At 40.6% G+C, this 24,205-nt stretch overlaps 1 protein-coding gene across 1 annotated transcript in view; it reads right to left on the minus strand.

The window, feature by feature from the left end:
* DNAJC1 (DnaJ heat shock protein family (Hsp40) member C1) overlaps positions 1 to 24,205 on the minus strand; it is a 73,709-nt gene that overhangs the window by 24,423 nt on the left and 25,081 nt on the right. Inside the window, exons 4-8 of the mRNA XM_081163226.1 lie at positions 23,141 to 23,306; positions 22,187 to 22,281; positions 21,089 to 21,182; positions 8,210 to 8,300; positions 4,629 to 4,795 (exon numbers count right to left, since the gene is read on the minus strand). Coding sequence (XP_081019352.1) covers positions 4,629 to 4,795; positions 8,210 to 8,300; positions 21,089 to 21,182; positions 22,187 to 22,281; positions 23,141 to 23,306 — 613 coding nt within the window. The remainder of the gene's footprint in view (positions 1 to 4,628; positions 4,796 to 8,209; positions 8,301 to 21,088; positions 21,183 to 22,186; positions 22,282 to 23,140; positions 23,307 to 24,205) is intronic.

Consider the following 24,205-nt stretch of genomic DNA (forward strand, 5'->3'; position numbering starts at 1 on the left):
ATCATCACATTAGAAAGTGACTAGGAGTTCCTGGTCCAAGCTTTCAGATTTACATTATGCTTAGCGACAAGTTGCCGGAGGCAATGTATAAACTTGCAATAAATAAAACACAAAATCAAAATTTAACAGCAACAAAACAAAAGCAACATGCACATATATGGCAGCAGCAAGCCAAGAGGGAAATCAGCAATTTAATTAACTAAAAGCCCAAGTGTTTGTTTTCTTTTAAAGGTTTTAACAGCAAAAGCCAAGAAGGCCTGATAAGTTTCCCACAAAGTGTCTAATTTCTTCCCATATCCTCTTCCTCTTCCCCATCCCTCACACACACCTGCAAAACCATCTCCACGTTCATGACTCAGGCTATACTTTAAAAAAGAATAGGGCATAAACTCCTTCCTGTCTTGGTCCAGTATTGCACATATATTTGCACAAATGCTTTTGTACCCTCCTCAAAAAGCAACGATAAACAGGTCTGACTTTCAAGGAGGAAAAGTACTAACATAAAATAAAAAGACTGCAAATAACGAAGATCATCACATGCCATAAAATGAATTCTGGGCATAAGTAGGGGGAAGGAAGAAAATAATTTCAGGTGAGTGCAAATATTTAAAAGTCACAAGTCAGGCCCCGTACTACGGGATTGACCAGAAAGATCACAAAACACAAACACAGCTGGAATAGTTTAGAAGGAGCAGAGGAAAGAGTTCTGAGCCTTAGCAACACCTACCATTAGTTTCAAATATATCTACTATAAATGAAGCCACAATGTTTTTGTAAAAAAATAAAATAAAGGAATTAATGAGACTCAAACAAATAGAAAAAGAAAAAAACTTCCATGTGTGCTAGCATGAGCGTAATTTTTAAAAGCAGCATACATGTTTCAGACATCATCTCAGAAGAGGAATTTGCCTCTCATCCGTGAGGAAATGCAGGTAGTTGAGACACTACCTGCTGTGATACATGTAAATATCATCGAAAAACAAGGGAAGTGTGTTTCCTCCTATGTCAGAAGTATTTTTTATTCATATGCAAATATATGTGATTTAATCAACTGATTGGCCAACTAAAACTCATATAAGATTTATCAACTAAGATCTCTAAACTGAGTAGCTGAACAGACACAGAAATGCTTTTGGGAAAGTCAAGGACCTCGAGTGGTTTATTCCTCCTTTGGAAACTCTCTTCTGAATGCTGGCACCAGCCTTCCCCTGCCCTGCCCCATCACCACTAGAATAGCCTTCTTCAACCTGATTCCTCCCCACAGTTGTTTCAGACTACAAGTCAGATCAGTGATATGAGAGTGGAATCCAGCAGCATTTGGAGGGCACACGTTGAAGAAGGCTGGACAAGAGACTCAAGAGAGATTTCTCCCTTCAGATTTTAACTCAGTTTCACCTAGCTATGTTGTAGCATGGCATTTCTTCATCAACAAGACAGGTGGCAACATCACGTCCAAATAATTTATTTTGTGGTTTCATTTTAGCATACAGGACTGACCAAGGCAAATTGATGCCATGCTAGGGTGGTGTAGTGACCAGAATACTGGGCTACATCTAAAAAGGATCCCCACACAGTCAAAAAGCTCATTGGGTGACCCTGGGCCAGTTGCCCTCTCTCAGCCTGACCTATCTCATAGGCTTGTTGAAGAGTGCGGGGGAAGGCACTTGGGTTCGGTGAGGCCTCTTAGGCCACCACAAGCTCCTTGTAGAAAAAGCAGGATTTTAAAATGTAATAAAATAATTTTAAGAACTCAGGATTCATTATTTTCAGGTAGTTTAAGTGTAAATACAATAAAAGAATTGTAGAGTTGCAAGGGACCCCAACGGCCATCTAGTCTGCAATGCAGGAATATGCAGATGGCTCAATATTGTTTATCCAAAAGGAGCACTACCTATATAATGGGTTTTCTAAGTTTGAAACTTGGTTCAACCTTTAGACTATACAAAGACTTTTGGCTAAAAATAACCCACAAACAGTTATTCAGGGTGGAATTTTAGTTCACTCTGTCCTACAAAAGTTGAGGGCTAGATATTCATTAACTAACAATTCCTTTGAGTTATCAATTTCTGGCCATGCCTGAGCGCTGAATATCCTATCCTATGTACTGAGCATGTCTATTCAAGTTTGACAGGTTTCACTGAACATTTTCATAGAATCATAGAATTGTAGAGTTGGAAGGGACCATGATGCCCATCTAGTCCAACCACCTGCAATTAAGGAATCTTTTGCCCAACACAGGGCTTGAATTCACGACCCTGAGAATAAGAGTCTTGTGCTCTACCAACCGAGCTATGCTAGTTAATGCAAGTATTGCAGAGAGGAAGGAGAAGTGTTACATGTATATTGGGAAAAGGATGCCTTCTCTCTTAAGCATTTCACTTTTTCATAAGCTGTAAAAAAAAATGTTATTTGGACTTGGCTTAATTTTGGAAGTTCCTGAAAAACCCGCCCTTTTCCAAAACAAGCAACTTCCCTCGCAAGCGACAATGACACCCTTTTGAGAGGGTAAGTGAGACAAGAGCTGTAACAAACTGAACACATTGATGGAGAACTAGAAATGATTCCGTTTTGCAAGATGCTTCTTCTAGGGTAATGTATTGTTTTTGGGAAGCTCTCTAAAGGGTGGTGGTGTCTGATCACGTACAGTTTTGTTTCCTCTGCTGTGTGCGCACTAGACAATTACTTTGGGATTTTCTTTAGCTCTAGTTCAGAGAAGGCAAGGACAGGCAGCTCACCTTGTTTGGAGTGAGCTTCTACTTAGTATTTATCTGCGGCCAGGTTTCTCTTTGAATGGTATTGTGGAAAGGCTGTTGCTAGGGTTTAAGGGATACTTAGAGATATAAATGTCATTGTCTTGCCTGCTTCATCAAATGGGTTTGTTGCTCTGTCTATACTATTAAGACACCTATCATATTACTCTGTTGCCATTTAATTGTATACCTTCCCGCTGTCCATCTAAGGAGCCACCATATTATTAACTGGAGTCAGAGAAGAGAGGGAGCATGTTTTGGCAAACCTGATCTGGGATTCAAGCTGAACACATTCTCACTGTTTTGATTGCTATTTCTGTGACGATGCCAGCAACTCGAACGTATTTAAACGAACGAGAAAATATGATGCGGAGGAACAAGCAAGCTCTGCCAAGAGATTCTTGCGTGTTTCACATAAAAGCAAAGAGCTGTCCCCTTAGACCACCAACTGCAGGTGTTTGACCATGGGCTGCAGCCAGTAATAGTCATACTCATGAGTAGACAGTGAAATTAATAGGCATGACTAACTCAGGTCCATTAATTTCAGTGGGCCTTCTCAGAGTAGAACTTGGTGGGATATGCACACACATTTAAATGAATTTGAATTTCAATAGGTTTCCATTTTGCAGATGAGCAACACTGGTCACTGGAAAGCAGCAGATGCCACAGTCTTATAAAGCCCTCAACAAAAATCACATGGTTCATTAGAAGGTTTCTAAAATGTGTAAAATTTTGGGCTTCCTTCATGCATTGGTAACTGGCAATACGCTCTGCAAATCCAAGATAATGGTCACTTTTGCTTCCCTGCCGTGCCCAAGACTCACTTCCTCAATGTGCGGTAAATGAATTGCTGCCAATCACAATTGCCTTATTAGGCTCATGTAGAGCCACACACCTACGAATCCATCTGTCTTTCATGTCTTAGTAATGCCCACTTTGAAGAGTTTTTTGTTCTAATGTCAAACAAACCACTCACTCTTGCACTTCCTCCCTGTCAAGGACCCTCCTCCGACCCACAAAACTTTACAAGAGGAAATCTAATGTAAGCACTGCAGAATACAGAAACTGAAAAATTAAACTTTGAACATTTAGCACACAGCTGCCCTAAGGACCAATGGAACAAGCTCTTATTGGAGCAAACCAGTCCTATTTCCTGATATGTATAGCAGGTTAATTTTTTTAAAAAAAGAGAGAGAGAGAGAGAAAAGGGGGAAAATTACATTTGCACAGCCAATCTCACAAGAACATGCATGGATTTTCATACACAAGGAGAGAATTTGCATGCATTAAAGTGCAACACTCTTAACAGCGGGAGAATGAACATGTAGATATAGTATGCAACAACGAATACAATCGAAAGTCCAGATAACAAAACAAAACAATGCATAGGACTGGGGTTTAAGTGCCTTTCCCCCAATGATTAAAACAAACTCAATTCAATGGCAATTAGTTCCATCAGCGCATTTGCTGCCCCCGCCTACCCCCGGAAAGAAGAAACCATTTCTTTTTGTCCCTCCCTTGCCTGGAAAGCATGATCTCAGTAATCAGGAGTATGATTGCAAAACTTAAAGCAACTGCTCTTATAATTTATTACTCCTAGAAAAAAAACCATGATTGGTGCAGACACTTCCTTACACTAGCAACAATGGGATGGCCACATAGGGGCCAACTCCTAGGGGCCAAGGTAATAAAATATTTGAGGGGGCTGTTCTTGTTTTTCAATTGCTAATTTTAAGACTATTTTACTGAATATGTTGTTGTTGTTATTTTATTGGTATTTATTGATTTGTCCAGAAAGGCAAGACAGTGTTGAGCAATCCATTTCTTGCCTGGACTTGAACCACTTTGTTTAATTTTTAGAAAAACAGATATGCTTGCCTTCCTTTTTAGCGATTTGTTCCTTTCTTCCAACCAATCATCCAACTGTTCTTCAACCTCTTCAATTGAAGCGCCATGGTCATACGATGGTATAAATGCATTTGTCTCTGCCACAGTGTATACAGGAAATTCAGATTTTGGTTTCTTAACTTTAGGCTTCTTTTCCTCTGCAAAACAAAATTTGACCTACAATCTCAAACTCTGCCCAGAAGCATTTGCACCCACATTTTATAATATTGCACCCACATTTTATAAAGCTGTTGTCACGCTTATAGATCACAGCTGCAAGAAAAGAGGTTACAACTTGGATTTTAGACATGCAGGGAGCAATCCTACACACAAGAAGCTGGCGTAAAGCAAGCTGGGATAACTTAAGCCGGTGTAACCAGAACCAAACCCTGTTCAGCAGTGGGAATGCTGCTGCTTCTCTGCCTAAGCCTGGCAGATAGAAAACAAGCCTTTAAAATGGTGTTTTATGCCAGGACGCTAGTTCACAAGTCTGAGTTTAACAGCCTTGGGAATGGGCTCTCTTTGATGCTGCCATGCCATGCTTCCAAAATGCTCTCTTTTTAGGACTTATACAGTCATACCTTGCCTGTTCGGCTTCCAAGGCACAACTGTACTGGCTTCAGCTCAGTCAGTTTTGGCTCATCCAACTGAGCAAGTTATGCCAGCATATCAGCCAAGCCAGGATTGGGGAATTAATGCGAGCAGAGCCCAGAATCAGCCAGCTGAGCCAGAAACCCGTTGCCTCCTAAGCTGTTCCTTCCAGTGGATCTTGCCTTAGGATTGCTCCCTTAATGATCAGAGGGCTTATTTCACTAGAATAGTCAAAGTCCTCGTACCTTGATTTGCAATGTGCTTTTTGGGAGTTAACGTTTCACAGCAAATTTTCTTGGAACCATGGCAGTATACTTTTATATCACAACAGCTTTTCACACGATGAACAACTGGGAGGCAGCTTATTGTTAAATTGCTTATTTGTATTTTCTGTTTTACAGCTTGATACCTGCAATTGCCACTCATTTGATAATAAAATAAACCCACATCATGAACGTTTGCAAATTGTCCATTTAGCTAGAATCAAGGCAAGAGCTAACTATCTAGTTGTCTTACACACATCTACCAACCGCAGTATGGAGTTAATTTAGATGTATCTTTACTGGATTACTGTAAGCTTTGAGAAGAAGGTAATGTCTGAGAAGTGTGTGAAGCACTCAAAACATGGTCCTCAGGCAAGTTTGCAGCAATCATCAGAACAGAATAAAAAAACTCCCCCCCCCGTGTAATTAATGGAAATGTTATTATTTTAAACCATGTTTTGTGTGTGTGTGTGTGTGTGTGTGTGTGTGTGTGTGTAGAGAGAGAGAGAGAGAGAGAGAGAGAGAGATGCACACAAAGCTTTTAATATATGACACAACAATGGATGTGTTTGGACATAACATTAAACCATAGTTTTGTGTTATGTGAATGAGACTCAGACCTGGGTGCTCCCTCTCCACGTCCCAAAATATTGAAAACCTTTGCTTCCATTTTCAACTAACCACAGTTTGTGGGGTATGTTTGAACCCAGAAGTGTGGTTAGTCCCACTGTTTGGATGACCAAGAAATGAAGTTGGTTTGAAGTTGGCTTGTTTCCCTAATCCATAGTTAAGACTAACCAGAATTTGCCAGGATAAGCATACCACGCATCACAATGCAGTTAACTGAAATCAGAAGTGTGGGTTTCCAAGCTCCTCCTCACAACCTGCCAGAGGAAAAGAATTCACAAGCCCAAGGTTCACATAACACGAAACTCTAGTTTAGTGTTATGCCCAAACACAGCCATTCTATAATGCTCTGGTCTAGTATACCCAAGCAACACAACACAGGATGGGTTTTCTAGTTCAGAGCAGGGTTCGTTCTAAATAGATAGGCTTCACAGTAAGAGATATACAGTAACACTTTGGCTTACGTTACCCTCGGGTAACGAAAATTTTGGGTTGCGAAAGCGGCAAGCCCGGAAGTGTTTTGCCATGCGCACATGCACAGAAGCGCTCTACCGCATGCACAAAAGAGGTTCCACCGGTTGTGGAAACCTCGGGATCCAACCAGAGCTCCAGAACGGATCCTGTCCGCAACCGGAGGTACCACTGTAATTGGATTCTATAGCTCAATATGAAGCATGATATACTCTTTACAGCTGAAGACAGGGATAAATGGAATGGGCATTTAGGGATTTTTAGTTTATAAAAGTTTTAAACCCATAATATGAAAATGTGTAAATTAAACGGCTAATTTTTTAAAAATAATTCTAAATAAAAGCTTTAAAGAATACACATTCTTCCAGTGTTCTTTTCAAGCAGTTGGCAGTGACCGCCAATGTGGCTTAGTGGCTCGATTGTCAGACTAAGACCATGAAGGCCCAAAGCCCAAAGCCCCACTCAGGCATGAAGCTGCCACAGGATGACCTTTGAACACTCATCCCTCCATCTAACCAACCTGACAGGGTTCTTGTGAGGATAACATGGGTTTGTGGGAGTCATATGTAAGCCATTCAGAGCTCCTTGGAGGAAAATTGGGTGGGATTGTGTAATTATATAAATAAGATATGCTATGCAATTTGTTTTATCATTATCAGCTGAGATAATAAGCATCATTAACCCAATTAAAGCTATCTCAGACTCCAGTGCAAATCCCTCTAAATAAATCAACCTCATGTCCTACTTTCTACTATATACAGGACAAAAACATTAACATTCACTTTTTGTGGGGGAAAGCCACACAGGACAGTGCTAACTAGACAGCTACAATTTGAAGTTACTTTGCATAATGTTTGTCCTATAACAGAAAAGGATGAAAACGGGTATTTTCCAGGGTCAAAATACGGACATAAAATGAAGCAAACTGGAAAGTGTACAATAGCACAAAAAGGTAATACTATACACAGGAATATTGAAAACTCGAAATCTGTAAAATGTGTGGGTTGTAACGAAAAACGTAAATTAGTCACAGCTTTTCCTAATGGGATGGTAAGTTATATATCGCAGTTAATCATGCTTATTAAGCAGTCAGGAGAGTTGTCTCTCCAAGTTCTAATTCAAAATATCAAAGGGGTCACAGCTTTGCCTCATAAGTTTTGCATCTACAATTTCTGCAGGTGCATATAATTTTGAGTGCATTTTAGAATACTTAGAAGTCAAACCAATTTGGAACTGCTATAAAACGCACCACCAATTATTTGAATTATTTCCAGGCAGCCACAAAACCAAGGCAAGCTCTCAGTGTCTGCTATTTCACTGCAGACTTCTTAGGTATTTTCTCTTGCAAATTATTAGTATTTCTATCGCATTTCTGCCTAACGTTATTTGTTACTCAACCAGTTGGTTTGCATGCATTAAAATTTCTACAGAGAATTCAGAAATCCATTATGCAGCAACTTCGTACTACAGTGAAGTCGGTTCGGAGCAATCCTGTTTTCTGCAGTTGCTGCAACACAGAGAACACATTTGTGAGAGAAAAAACTGTGATCTTACCCCACCCCGCCATCAGTCATATATGGGTATATGTAATCAAGACTGTGAATAAAAATAAAAACTTACTCTGAAGTGTTTCCAGTTCAGCTCTAGCCAGGGCCTCTTCTTTCTCCTTCATTTTTGCTTCTTTATATTCTACATACAGTTGTCTGGCATCCTTTAAAAGAAATGTAGTGATATTAGCATCTCAAAACAGCTGGCTGCAATGACACTATTTTATATGATTAGATTCAAGCCCCATCAATTAATCACTTTGGGTGAGGGTGGTGACTCAAATATTTAAAATAGTGACATTCATTACACATGAGAGAAAACAGCATGAATGACAATTGTGCACCATGACATAGTCAAAACAGTGGAACTATGAAGAAGTTGCACTGGAGCAGCATGTTAACGCTCATGAAAATGTAATTGAGATCATTAAAAATGTTGTGTTTGCAGATTTTGAAATGTTACGCTCCTTGCTGGCTTCCTACAGTGTGCAAATGGCTGCCACAAGACACCATTCCAACTCAGTTGCTTATTTGCACAGATCAATGTGAGGTGTTTTACAGAAGTACATAATTTGATTGCATGCTGACAGCTTCTAGGAGCCACTGGTGAGAGCCAAGTGCAGGGTGGGGGCCAAAGGTGGACAAACTACCCCTGAAAGAGCATGCTGTTGTCTCCCACCAGAGGTACTACCCCTCTCCTAACACACCCTGGGAAACAGCTTCAACTGGCCAGTTAAACTAAGTGAGGGTAGCCTATGGGTCTCAAGCCCTTGGTGAATTAGGGACTTCCCCAGCATGTGGCTACAGGCTCTGGCATATTGAGTGGATGAGACGAATAGTTGGTCCAATGGCCATGAGGGCAGTTTCTGTATGTGCTGTAGAACATAGATGTCAACGTTTCCCTTTTTTAAAGGGAAAGTCCCTTATTCCGAATAGGATTCCGCACAAGAAAAGGGAAAAGTTGACAGCTATGGCTGTAGAGAGAAGTGAGGGGCAAATGGGGAAGGTAGCCCATCTAGGAGAAAGAAAACGCTGATCTGAAAACTCAGGAACGAAACTCCATGATCTGATAATGTTGAAAGTCTTTACTTTGACTCATGTGCAACTACTCATTCAATGTTCCTATTGTATAGTTTTGTTTTTCAACTTTTTATTTTCATCCGTTATAATTGTTCTCTCTGTTTTAGATACATTGCAGAATGAAATAATTTAAAAAACTTTACAAATAAATTGTATTAAGACTTGCTTGTGGGCATTTTTGTAAACTGCTTTTAAAAAAGTGATCTATATATACACACGTTTTAAAAATAATTAAATAAAATTAAAGCTTCGCCGGCCCACCCAATTGAACATAGCAGGACTTGTTTCCAAGCAAACATGCACAGAGTTGCACAGAAGGTGAGCATTTGTCAAGGCCAGCCAAAAACATTGTGGACTCCTTTGCCATGGCTGTGATGTGAATTAGCATAATAGATGCTGGTTTATACTGCTCAAGCATGATGTGTCATCAGGCTAACCTGACAATCTTGCAGCAGAGAGCAAGGGTAAAGGTGGAGTAAGAAACAGGGAAGTGTTTCTGCCATTGAGGATTAGAGGTTTTGCTGCTATGGGCTATAAACTGGGATATTCTATCTAGTTCGTTCCCACTGCAGAATATCTTATCTGTGAACACAATAAATTCATCTCATGAAGACACTGTATACGCTCGAGGCTTCAGAGATCAAGTGATCATGTGCACATATAAGCAATAGCCCAGGAAACTTTAAAAAATACACTGTATTTTACATAGTTAAAAAACAAAACTAAATGTATTTTGACCTTTCCAGATTCAAGTACATAAACATGTACATATGTAGAGATACTATCTTATATAATAAATTCTGGCTTTTCCAATCAAAGTTATTTCACACTCATGTGCAAGGACACCTGATTGTGTTGCATTTTATTCACTTAGTAGTAATTTACCAAAATGTGATCATTTATAAATCTTCCACATGGTGTTTCGGAGATTACATCAAATGCACAATACCAAGATCCCATGGATGCTCTTTGCTTGTGGCTTCAGCTTAGACACAGTCAATCAGCATTTAACTTTAACCCCTTTGACACTGAAAGCCAATATTTGATGCTAAAATCTGGAACAGAATCTATTATTGCTTATGCGACCTCCAGACATCAGACTCTAAGGGGTATCTGTCAATCTTGCTGGCGTGTCAATCATGAAACAATTGGAACTGAGACTCAGACGAGAATGACAGAAAGGAGGAGGAAACAAGACAGAATCTTCAGTAGTCAAAGCGGGCAAACACTAATAAATAATTGTGATACACTTATAGTTTGACTGGTCACCACCGCATGTTAAGTGACCAAATGCAGAATGTGGGTTTTTTGTTTTATGAAGCTGGATCTTTTCACTTTCTTCTGACGAAGCAGAAGACAGTTAAAATATGGAGTCTCTTCTCTACTGAGACTCTGAAGTCACAAACTAATATTGGATCATCATATCATGATATCCATATTAATTATTGTAATGAACCTAAGCAGCTATGACCCTAAATTTACAATCAAAATGGAAAAAGAACGTATGTTCTCTCTGTTCCGGATAAGTATCGGAATTTATATATTATATAAAAATATACACAGGGAATTAGGAAGCTGCCTTATACATGGGCCAGACCATTGGCCAACACAGCTCAGTATTCTCTGCACTGCATGGCTGCAGCTATCCAGGGTTTCAGGCCTTTTGCATGCAAGCTTGGTGCACTACTACCGAGCTGTGGCTTATCTATATGCACATTTTTACATGTCAACTCAAAACAATCACTGTGATTCTCCCACAACCACTGCTGCTTTCATGGCAACTACATCATTTCATTCTGCCATGCATTTCACTAGATCAAGGATGGGCAACTTCTGTATTGTTGAGGTTTGCTTTCATTATTCACCAGACAATTCCAAGGAGATGTGAAATACTCTTCCCGTAAACAGTGCTGAGAACCAGCGTACAAAATACTGGGTTAGAGATGGATAAGAGATAGAGAGCCAGGGTAATGTAGGGGTTAAAGGGTCGGAATAGGACCTGGGAGATCAGGGTTCAAATCCCCACTCAGCCATGAAGCTCAATGGGGGACCTTAGGCCAGTCACTGCCTCTCTGACTAATCAACCTTACAGGGATTAAAGGAGAAAGGAAGAGAACCATGTACACCCAGCGTTCAAAACCCCCATTGTTCTAGGCACATTTTGCGACAGGGAATTTCATTAATGCGAGCAGTTTCTGAGCTCTGGACGCAGTACTGCGCCTATGATTTCAGGGGGGCAGGGGAAGGACTAGACCATGTGAAAAATGAACACAATATTTTAACTGCAGTTCATTCCCTTTCAGCTTTGTATTCTTGTTATTAAAAAACTGTGCCTAGACCCATAACCTAGGTTTAATCTGCCATTTAGCTCCTAGCTTTCTTATCTCAGTTTCTAACACTGTGTATACACCACACTGAGCTCCTTGGAGAAAAAGGTGGGGTATAAATGCATTAAATAAACTTTGTTGCACTGCTTGGCTCTTTCATGGATGATCAAGCTCTATAATTTTTATTTATTGTTATTTTTTCACTTCATTTATATACCACTTTTCTTCCAAGGAGCTCAAAGTGGGGGTTCTTCCTTTCCTATTTTATCCTTACAACAACCCTGTGAGGTTGGTTAGGGTTAGAGACAGTGACTGGCTCAAGGTCAGCCAGTGACCTCTGAACTCTTGTCTCCCAGGTTCTACTTCTAACCACTACATCCAATGCCAAAGGAAAGATATTAAATGCAAAATAAAACCTGATACGTAATATTTTGATCTTTTAAAACAATTTTGTGTTATTTAGCGATGGACAAAAAAGCATGACCTCTAAGTCTTGATTAAAATTTGGATTTAGCCTCTGAAGCAATTCTGGTCCACAGGCTGCCAGTGACAACTTTGACAATATTCCTTGTTGACCACCCAAACTTCAAGCAAAACTATTATCTGCCCTTCATAAAATCACCCAGCTTCTTAGTTCTGCACCGAGCAAGACAGAAGGTAGAAAGGTTTGTCTCACGCAGTGCAGAACTGAAGTTACTGGTTTGCAAAAATAAAGAAAGAACAAAGCTCAAATACAATTCACTCCCTGCAAAATAGCCTTGTTTACTTGAGTATACAGTAACGATTGAGGGGCCCCTCCTTCGATGTGTTTCTTAGATATAATCCTTCCATCTGCCTCACATCACAATAGGAAGAGAGGCGTAAATTAAAACGAAACACACAAATAGATAGCTAAGGATGCAAAACGGAGGCATTTTAAACAGCTTTGTCAAGGACAATGCGCTTCAGCTTTTTAAAACAAAAGAAAACCAACAATCTGACTGCTGGCTAACTGGACTGTTCCTTTTTTAAAAAAGAAAAAAACAACAACAAGAACAGCAAACTGTTCCAGAACAGTCGCGAGTATCTCCAGAATTAATGTTTTTCCCAAGTAATTACAATGTTGTCATGAAATTAGAACACCTACAGGTCATTGACTTGAACAGCATCCAGCTAGTAAATGCGTAAGAATAATTAATGTATTCAGGTTTACATGAAATCAACTGAGGGTGTTTAACCCAGTCCTCCCTGTTAGCGAATACAAGCCTGAGTTTTTTGGGTGTGTGCATTGTGTTCTTTTCTTTTAAAAAAAACAAAACAAAAACCAACCTCTCCCATCGCCATCCTTTAATTTATAAGAGAATGGATACCCTGCCTTTCTGTAAGGCACCTAAGAATTGTGTGAAACACTAAATTAAAACAATTAGAAACAGCTTTGGGAGGCAGAGTATATTATATCACACCGTGCTATATTTATATAGTCTATACATCTCTTTATGAAGTGGAAGCAACTGCCTTCTATCAACACAAATCCACTAGGAAATTACTCTGCCCTAGCTCCAGGAATTACACAGCCATGCTCTTTCATTGCTCCCATTCATTTTACTGGGAATTTTGAAGAAATTCCTGGTGCATATTCCCCCCAAGTCTTCACTAGACTTCACTGCTGAAGATCTGCAGGTAATGCAACAGCTTCATTTTCTTTTAAAGGCCTATCATTTTTGTAGAAACCAGATAGCAATTTTCCTGCTTCATTACTGTAGTAACCCAAATAAAAGATGATTAGTAGAGCTTTGCTGGCATCCAGAAATTTGATGCAAAGTGAATGCAAGCTTGCATTTTGCAAATGAATTCTTCTTTGAAAGAAAAAGGGAAAACAATAGTACTTCAGAAATCTAAGTTTTTAAAGTCACTCCCTCTGACCCATGCTTGGAAGCCACAGTTTTAACATTCGTTTTAGTGAAGCAACGAGCATCTCTTAGTGAAGCAACTACATTCACGGATAGTTAATTACAGATTTCATTCTAACTAATAGCTGTGTTCTGTTTTAGATTCTCAGTTTGCACTGGTTTCCTTTAAGCAAGTCCACTTCTGGTTCACCAGGCTCTTTAATGGACTTTCAACCCAATTTTAACTGGGCTTATTTGGAAACAAGCCCCAATGAAGTCAATGGCCCTTGCTTTGAAGTGCTAAGGACTGCAGCCTTTGTGAGCAATAACACTAACTCTGCATTATGGGATTCAAGTTAATGTTTAATGGTTTCATATAAAATCTGCAGGAAGTAGAAGTCAATTCTATCACCCATATATTGCTTTCAAAATGAACTGTTCTGATTTTTTAAAAAAATTACTTTCCACCCCTAATAAAAGGGGGAGATCAAGAACCTGTTATCAATTTGCATTTTTAATACAGATTTATTATTTTTAAAAGCACCCAAAAGGATAAAACCCATCTCAACACTATGCACATTTTTCAGTTGTTCACAAACAATTTTCACTTCTCAACCTGTGGCAGTATTACTCTTGTCTCACACAGCAACAGAACAGCTTGTCGTTTTCCTATAACTTATTTTACAGTACCAGGTTTTTAGCAGGACTTAATATTTCACTGGTGCTTCAAAGGAGGGACACTAAGGTTAAAAAAAAAGGTTTCTCCCCTCCCAACAAAACAGAGGTTGAGATTCAACAAATAAGTCCCATCTGCAAACGCCCTGAGTAAGACTTCCAGTTGGACAATGGGGCTTCCCCCTCTCCTTCTCCTCTGTGTGCCCCAAAATTGGTTGAGAGGCATGAGAACTCCTGGAACCATGCAGGATAGGAGGGAGGAGGAGAGGGGGGTCATTCTGTGTGGCAAGCTGGAATGCTTGCACCGACAGAAGATTCAGAAGTGTGTGATGCTGAATTCTTCCCACTTCCTCAGACACTGTGGCAATGCAGGAGAGAGAAGGAAAGCTCAGGCTGGGTAAGTGTCATGGAAATTCTCTTTTGGAAAGCACAGCAGAAGAATTCTCTGCAAGTCCCCCCATGTGTTGCAGTGTGCTTACCAGTTTCTCAATGCACAGTAAAGCTAGTGGTGCTTTATGAATAGACTATACCTAAGCACCAAATCTGAGGATGGGGGTGGGGGGGCAGGAATATTACAACTTCAGCCTTGCAAATATCCTTTTGCTCCCTTTGCCCTGCCTGGCTTCCTTGGGTCAGCTATCTAGGCAGTTTTTGTAATTAACTAAAATTGAGAGCATACACTTTTGGAATGCTAGGCTAGCGTCCTCTCCCCACCCCGATGATGTAGCTTTAGCCTATAGAAGGCCCCCCAAATTATCTGAGGGGATTCTACACAGGACATGGCAGGACAGCTGATCAATACAGCGAGGAAACGTCATTTTCCTGCACCTCACCAACTCACATCAGCTCCCGTCACCATGGCCAAAGGCTAAGCATGATGGGAATTGTAGTTCAGCACCACCTGGAGGGCCAAAGGTTGGCCACTCCTGTTCTAGAGGCCAGAGATTCATAGCAGAGCTTTGCCAGGAAATGCTTCCAGGTCAGGGGTCAGCAACCTTTTTCAGCCATGGGCCGGTCTACCGTCCCTCAGAGCATGTGGTGGGCCGGACTATATTTTGGAAAAAAACAATGAACGAATTCCTATTCCCCACAAATAACCCAGAGATGCATTTTAAATAAAAGGACACATTCTACTCGTGTAAAAACATGCTGATTCCTGGACCGTCCGCGGTTGGGCTGCATCCGGCCCATGGGCCTTAGGTTGCCTACCGCTGTTCCAGGTTCAAACCTCAGCATCAAAATTAAACAAAAGCAAGGTTGCAGAGAAAGACCTCTGGTGCCACTATTTGCAAATCTCATGCACAGAGAGATCGGTGCACCTGAGATGCCCTCCCGAGATCCCATTGCAAGGAAGACTTGCAGACGCCTTAACTTGAGAGGCAAAGATTTGGAAGCATGCCTAAATGGCACTTCAGCTGCCCCCACTTGTTAAACGTACACATCAGTTCCCTGCGCATCAGAAATCCATCTTAATCTACCTCCTCCCCATCCTCCACAAAATAATTAAAAATAAAGCTCTCAAAAAATTATGCTTTGAAACCTGCACACCATTTTTCTTCCAACTCTAGAGAACAGAGAACAGCTGGCATAGCAGAGAACAGTAAAAATGACAATGGCTAACCTGTGGACATGCATACAAAGCAGTTTTCTCAAGTAAAGAACTACCTTAATTATTTTAAGTGCCTTCGTGTATTCCTCCTTTCTCCCCCCACCCCCCCGCAACCCCCAGTTAGGGGGAAAATAAAAGGGGCAGGAGCAATGAAAAACGTGCAGTTGGATAAATGACAATCAGATGCGGATAGCAGCTTTGCAACGTGATTCATGTAAATGGATATCCCGCCACTCACATTTCTTTTATGTTATATTAAACAAGATAGAGGATTGGATCCAAAGACCTCCCCCCAAAAAACAATCCTGAGTTAAATGGAAAGCGCTTCTGCTCAAACACAAGGGGTGGGTGTGGGTGACTGTTACCGACGCCCAATTCTGCTTCAGCCCTGTATGTTGGTCCTCCCCACATAGCCCCCATGCATGCAAAAGCCATTCCAGGGAAGCCTTTCAGAATGGCACAAAGTGGCATGATGGGTCTTGAAAGAGAAAACATCACCCATGAACAAGCAGAGGCAACTTCCACTCTCGCAGGAGACCTCTAGAACCAAATCACAGTCAAAACACAGTTTTAATTGGACAGGGGGAGGCAAGGGAAGGAGGAAACTCATTGCTTGGTTTCAAGAACAAAGAATCATCTCTGTCCTTTAACAGTCAGAAGAAAACCAATTCAGCTGCTTAGAACTTTGAAGGAAGGAAGTAACCTTGCTCTCCTCAACCCACACAAATGTGCTTTAATGAGGGGTGAGTTTAGGCATGGTAAATAACGCTTGTTATTTTGTGCTTTGCCCCAGTGCATGACTGATTTCTTGGGAGCACACGGCTTTAGCTGCTAGGAGCCCCCTTTATCTACAACATTGGCTACAACAGCCTGCTCCTCATGTTGAAGACTGGAATCTTGCTGCTATCATCGCTGCCTTTGTAACCTTGAGGATAAACTACAAATACTCTCTGCGTGGGGTTTAGCCTTTGAAAGCTTTCTCTGCTGCAGAATGTAGTTTCCCTCCTTATTCTGCTTCCTTCAGGCATAGGGAGCAACAAACATCCTCCCAATCACTGGAAAAAAATACGCTCCAACCTCTCTCACCATTGCGAATTTTACTGTCTTAAACAAACAGCAAAGTGCTTCTTTTGCTGTGCTGGAAGAAGCTTAATACAGGTAAAAACAAAACACTGTACAGTGGTACCTCATGTTACGTACTTAATCCATTCTGGAGGTCCGTTTGTAACAGGAAACCACTCGTAACATGAGATGCGCTTTCGCTAATGGTGGCTTCTGCTGCCGCCGCGCCACCAGAGCACGACTTCCGCTCGCATCCTGGGGCAAAGGGGCATCTACTTCCAGGTTAGCGGAGTGCGTAACCCGCAGCATTCATAAGGGGGACGGTACGTAACACGAGGTACCACTGTAATAATTTTTAAAAAATTTCTTCAATAACAAATCCACTCTCTCCTTGACAAAAGTCAAATCAAGCAGATTTGCCAAAATGAAGAGGTCTTACAAAAAAAATCAAAATAGCGATCAATACATTTCCCCCCAAAAAAATCAAAATGTAGAGATGGAGGAGGAGAAATCCTTTAACTTCAATAAAAAGGTATTCTATAACCTTGGGGCCACTACTATCAAGGTCCTGCTCCTAGCAGTAGATGTCCTAATCTCATGTTATAAGAATATATGGAGCAAGACCCGGCTTGCCAAATGCAAGTGGTTCAGGGGCTGGTACAGAGAGAGTCAGCTCTTAAGGTGGGAATGTCTCAGACCATAAAGTGCTTCAAAATGCTTTAACTCACACCTTGCATTGGGCCTAGTGATGGATACAGATATCCCAATAGCAAGAAGCAGCCACAGCATTTTGCACCAGCTAAAGCTTCTGAATCGTCTTCAAGGGCAGTGCCATCTGGAATACGTTGCAGGCTATTGTAACTTCCCAGGGTGGCAAAATCACCTCTTTTCCAAGAAGGGACAGAGCTTATATAGAAAACACAGTTGGCAACATACCCCTATGGCGACTTGCTGAGATTGGGATATTTCACACTCACCTGTCACAGGCATAGTACCCCACACTACATGGTCTGAGGATTCCTCACCAGAATCACTTCCACCTTAATTAATTCATCCTCCTCCACCCAACTATCACCTCCTACACTGGCTAAGGGCAGAACTGAATTGCAGGAAAGTAAGCGCATACTGATGACACCAAATCCTAAGGCTGCAAATGATTACAGTGGTGCCCCGCAAGACGAAATTAATTCGTTCCGCAAGTTTTGTCGTCTAGCGAATTTTTCGTCTTGCGAATCACGAAATCCCATAGGAATGCATTGAAAATCAATTAATGCGTTCCTATGGTCAAAAAAAGTCCAAACAAAGCCAAATTTGGTACAACAGTTTATTAACTGCTCTTTAAAGTCACACATACTGTAAAGAGCAGTTCAAAAATTGAAGGGAAAATAAATTAACTTTATAAACAAAACATGTCTTTGTTTTTAGACAAAGGAAACAAAGTCGCGAGACGTTTTCGTCTTGCGAAACAAGCCCATAGGGAAATTCGTCTTGCGAGGCAAATCGAAAACGGAAAAACCTTTCGTCTAGTGAGTTTTTTGTCTTGCGAGGCATTCGTCTTGCGAGGTACCACTGTACCATTTATTCATATCAACATTGAACAGTATTTACAAATCATCATGTGCCTGTTCCCACAAAGCTGAGCTCACATTTCCAACTTTCCACCTTATTCTTTAAGCAGGAGGAAACTTCTTTCAACGAGGCATTTATGTTTCTAACCAGATAACCACTGTCTGGTCAGACTGGTCTTCCCCATGAGTCCAAACAGCTTGCAACAGCCTCCACAACTCTCAGCAGCATCAACATCGCTGAGGGAACCCAAATCAAATGCAAACAAGCTACTAGAGAAGAGGCTGTTTTCAACATTTCTGATATAGATTCTGACTGAACAGCAGTATCTTACTGCGGTAATTGGGAAATACATGAGCAAGTCTGCCATGAAAGAATCATGCAAAACTGTCATGGAAAACTCAAGTTGCATCACCATCCATCAGAGCCGAAGAGCCTACACATCGACTAGGAGAACTTAGCAAGATATATTCACCTAATGCAGCAGATTGCAAAGTACCATGTATCCCAGCTCTTCAGTAAATTATAGAGCTGAGATCTGGGACGGGGGAGGAAAAGAGAAAAAGAGGGGCCTGGGGGGGAGGAAGCTCTATGTTGATCACACCAGTGCACAGTCATGCCATATAATGACCAAGATGTGGACTGGCCTCTCTCCAGAATTTCTCATTATTTCCTCTGCTGCATTCTGATTCTGTAAACCTGAAGAATCCACAACATTTCAAATGTAGACCATCTTTACTATCCCAGTCAACAGATTCTTGTCCAGCTCAGAACAGCAAATCCAGCACATGATGTTCTACATGTGCAAGGCCCAATACAAACTGAAATAGCTACACAACTGTCACAAAGTGTCATGAACTGCACCAGACAAGGAGGTCTGAACATGTATACTGGAGTGACCCAGTACAGTTCCTCAGGGCATCTCAAACAGCAGTCTCAAGATGATCGCACCAGCTGAAAGAGTGCTACGTAGCCGGAAATAATCCAAATTAGTCCCTGGTATCCAACACCGGGGCAACCAATCAAAACCAGTCTACCTGTATAAGGTAAAATAGCTACAATGCATTGTGACCATCCCTACCTCATACATCTCTGGCCAAAGTTGATGGTGGACACAAGTTAGGCTAGTATAGGTCTACTTATCTCATCCAACTAGGTTGGAGGCAAAATTATCTATTCACCGGTCTTGCATTTACCAGCACTAAGGACAAGGAGGAATTTAAGAGATCCAGAATTCCAAACTCCCCAGGTTGGACCCAGAGAGCCAGTACAAAAATGGTTTTCACACACACACCTCATACTGCATCCATGCAGGCCCTGAAGCTTGCCATACTCCTCTAACCAAACTTCCTTATCCACTAAGTAGTCTCTGCAACACATCCCCATTATGATCTATACTGGAAGGCAACACTAGAAGGCCAACATTGTGGTGGTGCTTATCAACACTTCTTTCTCAATTGCAGACAAGTCAAAATAGAATCCCCAGCTAGAAGATACACATCATGGACCAATCAACGAGCCTGTTCTCACTTGCTCACAGAGTCAGGAGCAGGAGACAAGAGGGGCTTTCCAACTAGACATAGCTGTTTCAAGTCCTACCAGGAACCAGCAGTTTCTTCATGAGCTTGTCTATCTAGCAAAGGATCGAATGGACTTGATCTACCAAGTCCTCCATCTCTCTGGAGGCTTTGCAGTCACACACAAGCTCAAAACTATCCATTGCACACATGGGAGATTTAGAGGCTAAAAACTTTCTCCTCTACTCCTTTGCTTCGTCCTCTTAGCTTTTAATTTACATCTGCCAGCACTAGCACAGCCTGTAAGAGCTCTGTTATCCATGTAGATGCCGGCACAGTATCAAGGTCTGGGTTAATAGGTTGCTAATGATGGGCAGATTTGACACTTAACCTGTCTTGCTCTGCATGGTCTATACCAAATACAGAGAAGTGTGTGTAAAATTAAAATGCCTTAATAAGCTATTAAAGGAGATATTGTACAATGATACCTTAGGCAACAGAAGTGTTGCTTTCTCACCTCAACCAAATTTAATAAATTTCTTAATAAATTGACCACAAATGCACCAATCTTGTAATACTGTACAGTACTGTTTTATAACACTGGCCAAGAACCAATTATAAGTCTTAGGAACACACACAGACACACTTCAGCAGACTATGCTAAATTAGGTTCTGAACATCTCCCTAACTCAAGGATAATGTACAGTTTGAGGCATTAAGACATTCAAATAATTTATTAAATTTGTACTCTGGTAAAGAGGAAGAAGAAGAAAAACCAGGGTAAATGCGCTCTTTTTAAATAATACTTTGCTTTCCCACCTTTTTGGAACCTGAATTATTACTGCTCACATTTATGTATTTTTATTACTCATATACCAATGCTATAAAATTTGAGCAACTACTCATATTTTAATGCTTTAGGGTCCAATACACATGGCAAGTCTTTCAACACACTGCTGCTGATTCAGAAGTCTCATTTTAGGAGTGACGCTTTCCCCTCCTTTTCCATTTATTTAGCCGAGCTCTCAATGATTCAGTGTTTATCATTCCTATATGGGAACCATTGGGGCTCCACGGTTTTTACAACTATGAAACATTCTCTAGGCTCAAAATAGTTACTTGGCCAAAGGCAGAAGACTCCTAAAAATAAAACCAAATGCTGTTCTGTGGGAGAATTAAACGAAAAGTGGAACTGTTTCCAAAACTACAAAAGGAAACAAAAGGAAACACACAACTCTGCATTTTTACCTGAAATAGCTGAGGCAGTGCTTTTACTGTCAAACAGAACCATATTCCCAGCTTACATGGAAGAAGGTCCTGCCACTGCGGCTTCTCTAGCAACCTATAGAAATAATAATAATAACAATTCAGTTATTTATGTGTATATGTCTTGTTGCATACACTGCGATGAAAGCCTCCAACGAGGAACATGAGGGCTAAAGAAAGTAGCATCCCACTATGGGAACCATGTAAATATTTCTATGTAGAACGTAATCAATAAAACAAATATATTCAGAGGGCCTTCCTAAACATTGGGCTTGCCTGCGCCTCACAGAATAAACCCCTCAGACTTTTTGACGGCTTCAGTACAGGGGGCGGGGGGAGAGAAACTACCACCAAACCAGTCACAAGCGCTGACAACCAGATATGAAGTCTGTAGCATAAACAAACCAATACATAAAAATTAATGTCATTTGCAGTTCACTGAAGCATTACTCACTGATGTCATCAGAACTGAAGACAGGCAAAATGGTCTGTGCTCTCCATCCTGCATTGATCCAGTTCATGCCCCTGCTGTGTGAACTATTTAAACCCTTTATTTCTTTCTATGAATCAATAGAAGGAATGGTGGTATCTTTCGGAGTATTCTGAATGTCACTATTTCCCCCCATGTTGTTTCTTGTCTTTAAAGGGGGGGCACTGTATCACAGGACTGAGAACATTTTCCTAATGTCTTTTTTGCTTCTAAGGCCAAACGGTGCCAGCTTATACCCTTAACAGCAGATATGTCTGGAAAATTAAGATCCCGTTGAATATCCTGCATGCAATAAACTCCTTGCAGTTAATTCCTCCCCTCAAAGTGAAAAACTACCAAATTTAAATTAGCAGAAGTTTCCACACTTTCTGCTGGTTTCCCCCCACCCCCCAATATTGTATTAATTTCATACAATCAACCCACAGCTATGTCTCAAAATTATTAGAACTAATGGCAATTGCTTAAGTTATTTTTTGTGTGTTTTTTTAAACAAACACTGCAAAGCTTCTTTTCCAAGTGTCAAAACATTCAGAAGTTGCTACTTTTATGTGCCTGCCTGGCAAGACCTATTTCAGCGCTTCCTTTCCCACCTTTCATTCTTGTCTACACCAAGTTTCGCTTCTTCCATATTCTTCCCTCCTGCCTTCTTCCTCTTCTCTTTTTTTTTCCTGCTAAGCAGCTCATCCTAATACAGAGAGGAGGGGGGGAACTGTTAGAGGTTATCAGAAACATGTGCTCTGCAATTGTTAGGAAGATTCTCCAATTAAGAGCAGAACAGAACAGCATTTATGCAAATGCAGGGGGGGGGGAGCTACATGATTAAGTAAAATCATCTAACAATAACTGTTGCCATGGCATCTCCACTCCTTAAGCACACATGAAGTCCAGCTCTGCCAGTCACGCAAATATCTACAGCAATCAAAGTTTCTCTTATTTTTAAAAAAAATTAACTTCTTTCCTCATATGACAACTTTAATACGGTAGCTCTGAAAACACAAAATCAAACAAACAGATGCAAAAGTTCAAATTTTGCATGTAAATAATCATTGCTCTTTTGCTTTCTGGCAGACAAGAAGGAAGCAACATTTAAAACATTTCTTTTGCTTCTGTCATTTTACCATTGTAACCCTGGAACATTTATCACATTTGAAAGACACTTCAATTTGGGCGTTGGGAGGGGACCCTCCATTAAGACATTAAAAGCCCAGGCGAGTATGAATTTCAAACATCAAGAATGGAAGCTGGGGGGGGGGGGGGGAGAAGAACCCCCAAACCTGCATTTGTGCAATTTGCAAGGAGGGTTAGGTAAAAAGATCCCTGAAAGTCACCAATACAGAAAGCGAAATGGTTTGCATTTTATTGTTAAATGTTGCAGATCACTTAAAAGGCTTTTTTTTGTTTTTGTTTGCCGAGGGGTTCATACTCAGTTATTGGATTCAAGTGAGGAATGTTTGTGTCTGTAATTACTAGGAAACTAATTTAGAGGGGGGGGGGGTTGAACACTTTTGCAGCAATTTTAAATAAAACTTATTTCCGATGCTTACCAGTTGTTTTTCCAGGTAGATTGACCAAACCACAGCATAATGGCCCACTGTGAGGATAATGAACAACAGCAATGCCAACTCTGCATTGCTCATTTTCCTCACTCGTCTGTAGTAAAATACAGGCTGTCGCCAATCTGGTAGCCCATTGATCAGAATATCATCATACCTACAGTGGCAAAAACAAACAAGCTTTCATGAGGCATTTAAAATGAACCTATTTCCTTTTTTTTTTGAGAGAGAGAAAAGTATGGAAATTCTGTTTTACTCATCCACTTTTCAAAAATATTAAATTGCCGCAGCAGCAGCAGCAGCAGCAACAACAACAACATTTTAATCTGGGCTCCTGGTAAACAGAATCTTCTTCAGCGACTGCATAAAAAGGGTAGCTCTACTGTTCTAACAGCACCCCCAATTGATTCACTTGAGAAATGTTTTTACTCTACAATGAACCATATGTTCAACCTACCTGTCAATCATTGGTCATGTTCCCAGAATAAAAGAATTACAAAGGGATGGTTTTAAGTGGGAAGCAACAACCACCAAATCCATTTGCTAGCTTTGACTCCTTAATTTAGAAAAATATGGGGAAAAACAACATCGTTCCTGTTGAACAGAGGTGTAACGTTATTAAACTTTTTTCCTTTGACATGAAAACTAATTTAGAAATGACTTGCAATGTACAAGTGATTGGCATTTTCTTTAAAAGAATGAAATTTGAAACATTATAGGCTGCTAAGTTTGCATTTTATTCTAGCGACTTTTCTGCCTTCTTTTCTCTCTGTGTGCGTGTTTCATATAAAAAGCCATTTGTTAGAAATAAATTCTTTCTACATTTATTATTCTTGAAATCAGTTCTACTACTCATCATTTACGCACACACAACTCTTAACTGCATAAACCACTGAAGTAGATAACTTTTAAGATAGAAACCTGACAAGCCTATTATTAGGAAGATTTAGAATTGAGGCATTTAAAATACTGTATGTTAAAATTAATCCTAAATGGAGCACGACTCATTGAATATTCTAATCACGCTATTTCCAGAATTAAATCGGCACTGAAAAG

The sequence above is a fragment of the Podarcis bocagei genome (assembly GCF_964188305.1).
Source record: "Podarcis bocagei genome assembly, chromosome: 12".
Taxonomy (NCBI): domain Eukaryota; kingdom Metazoa; phylum Chordata; class Lepidosauria; order Squamata; family Lacertidae; genus Podarcis; species Podarcis bocagei.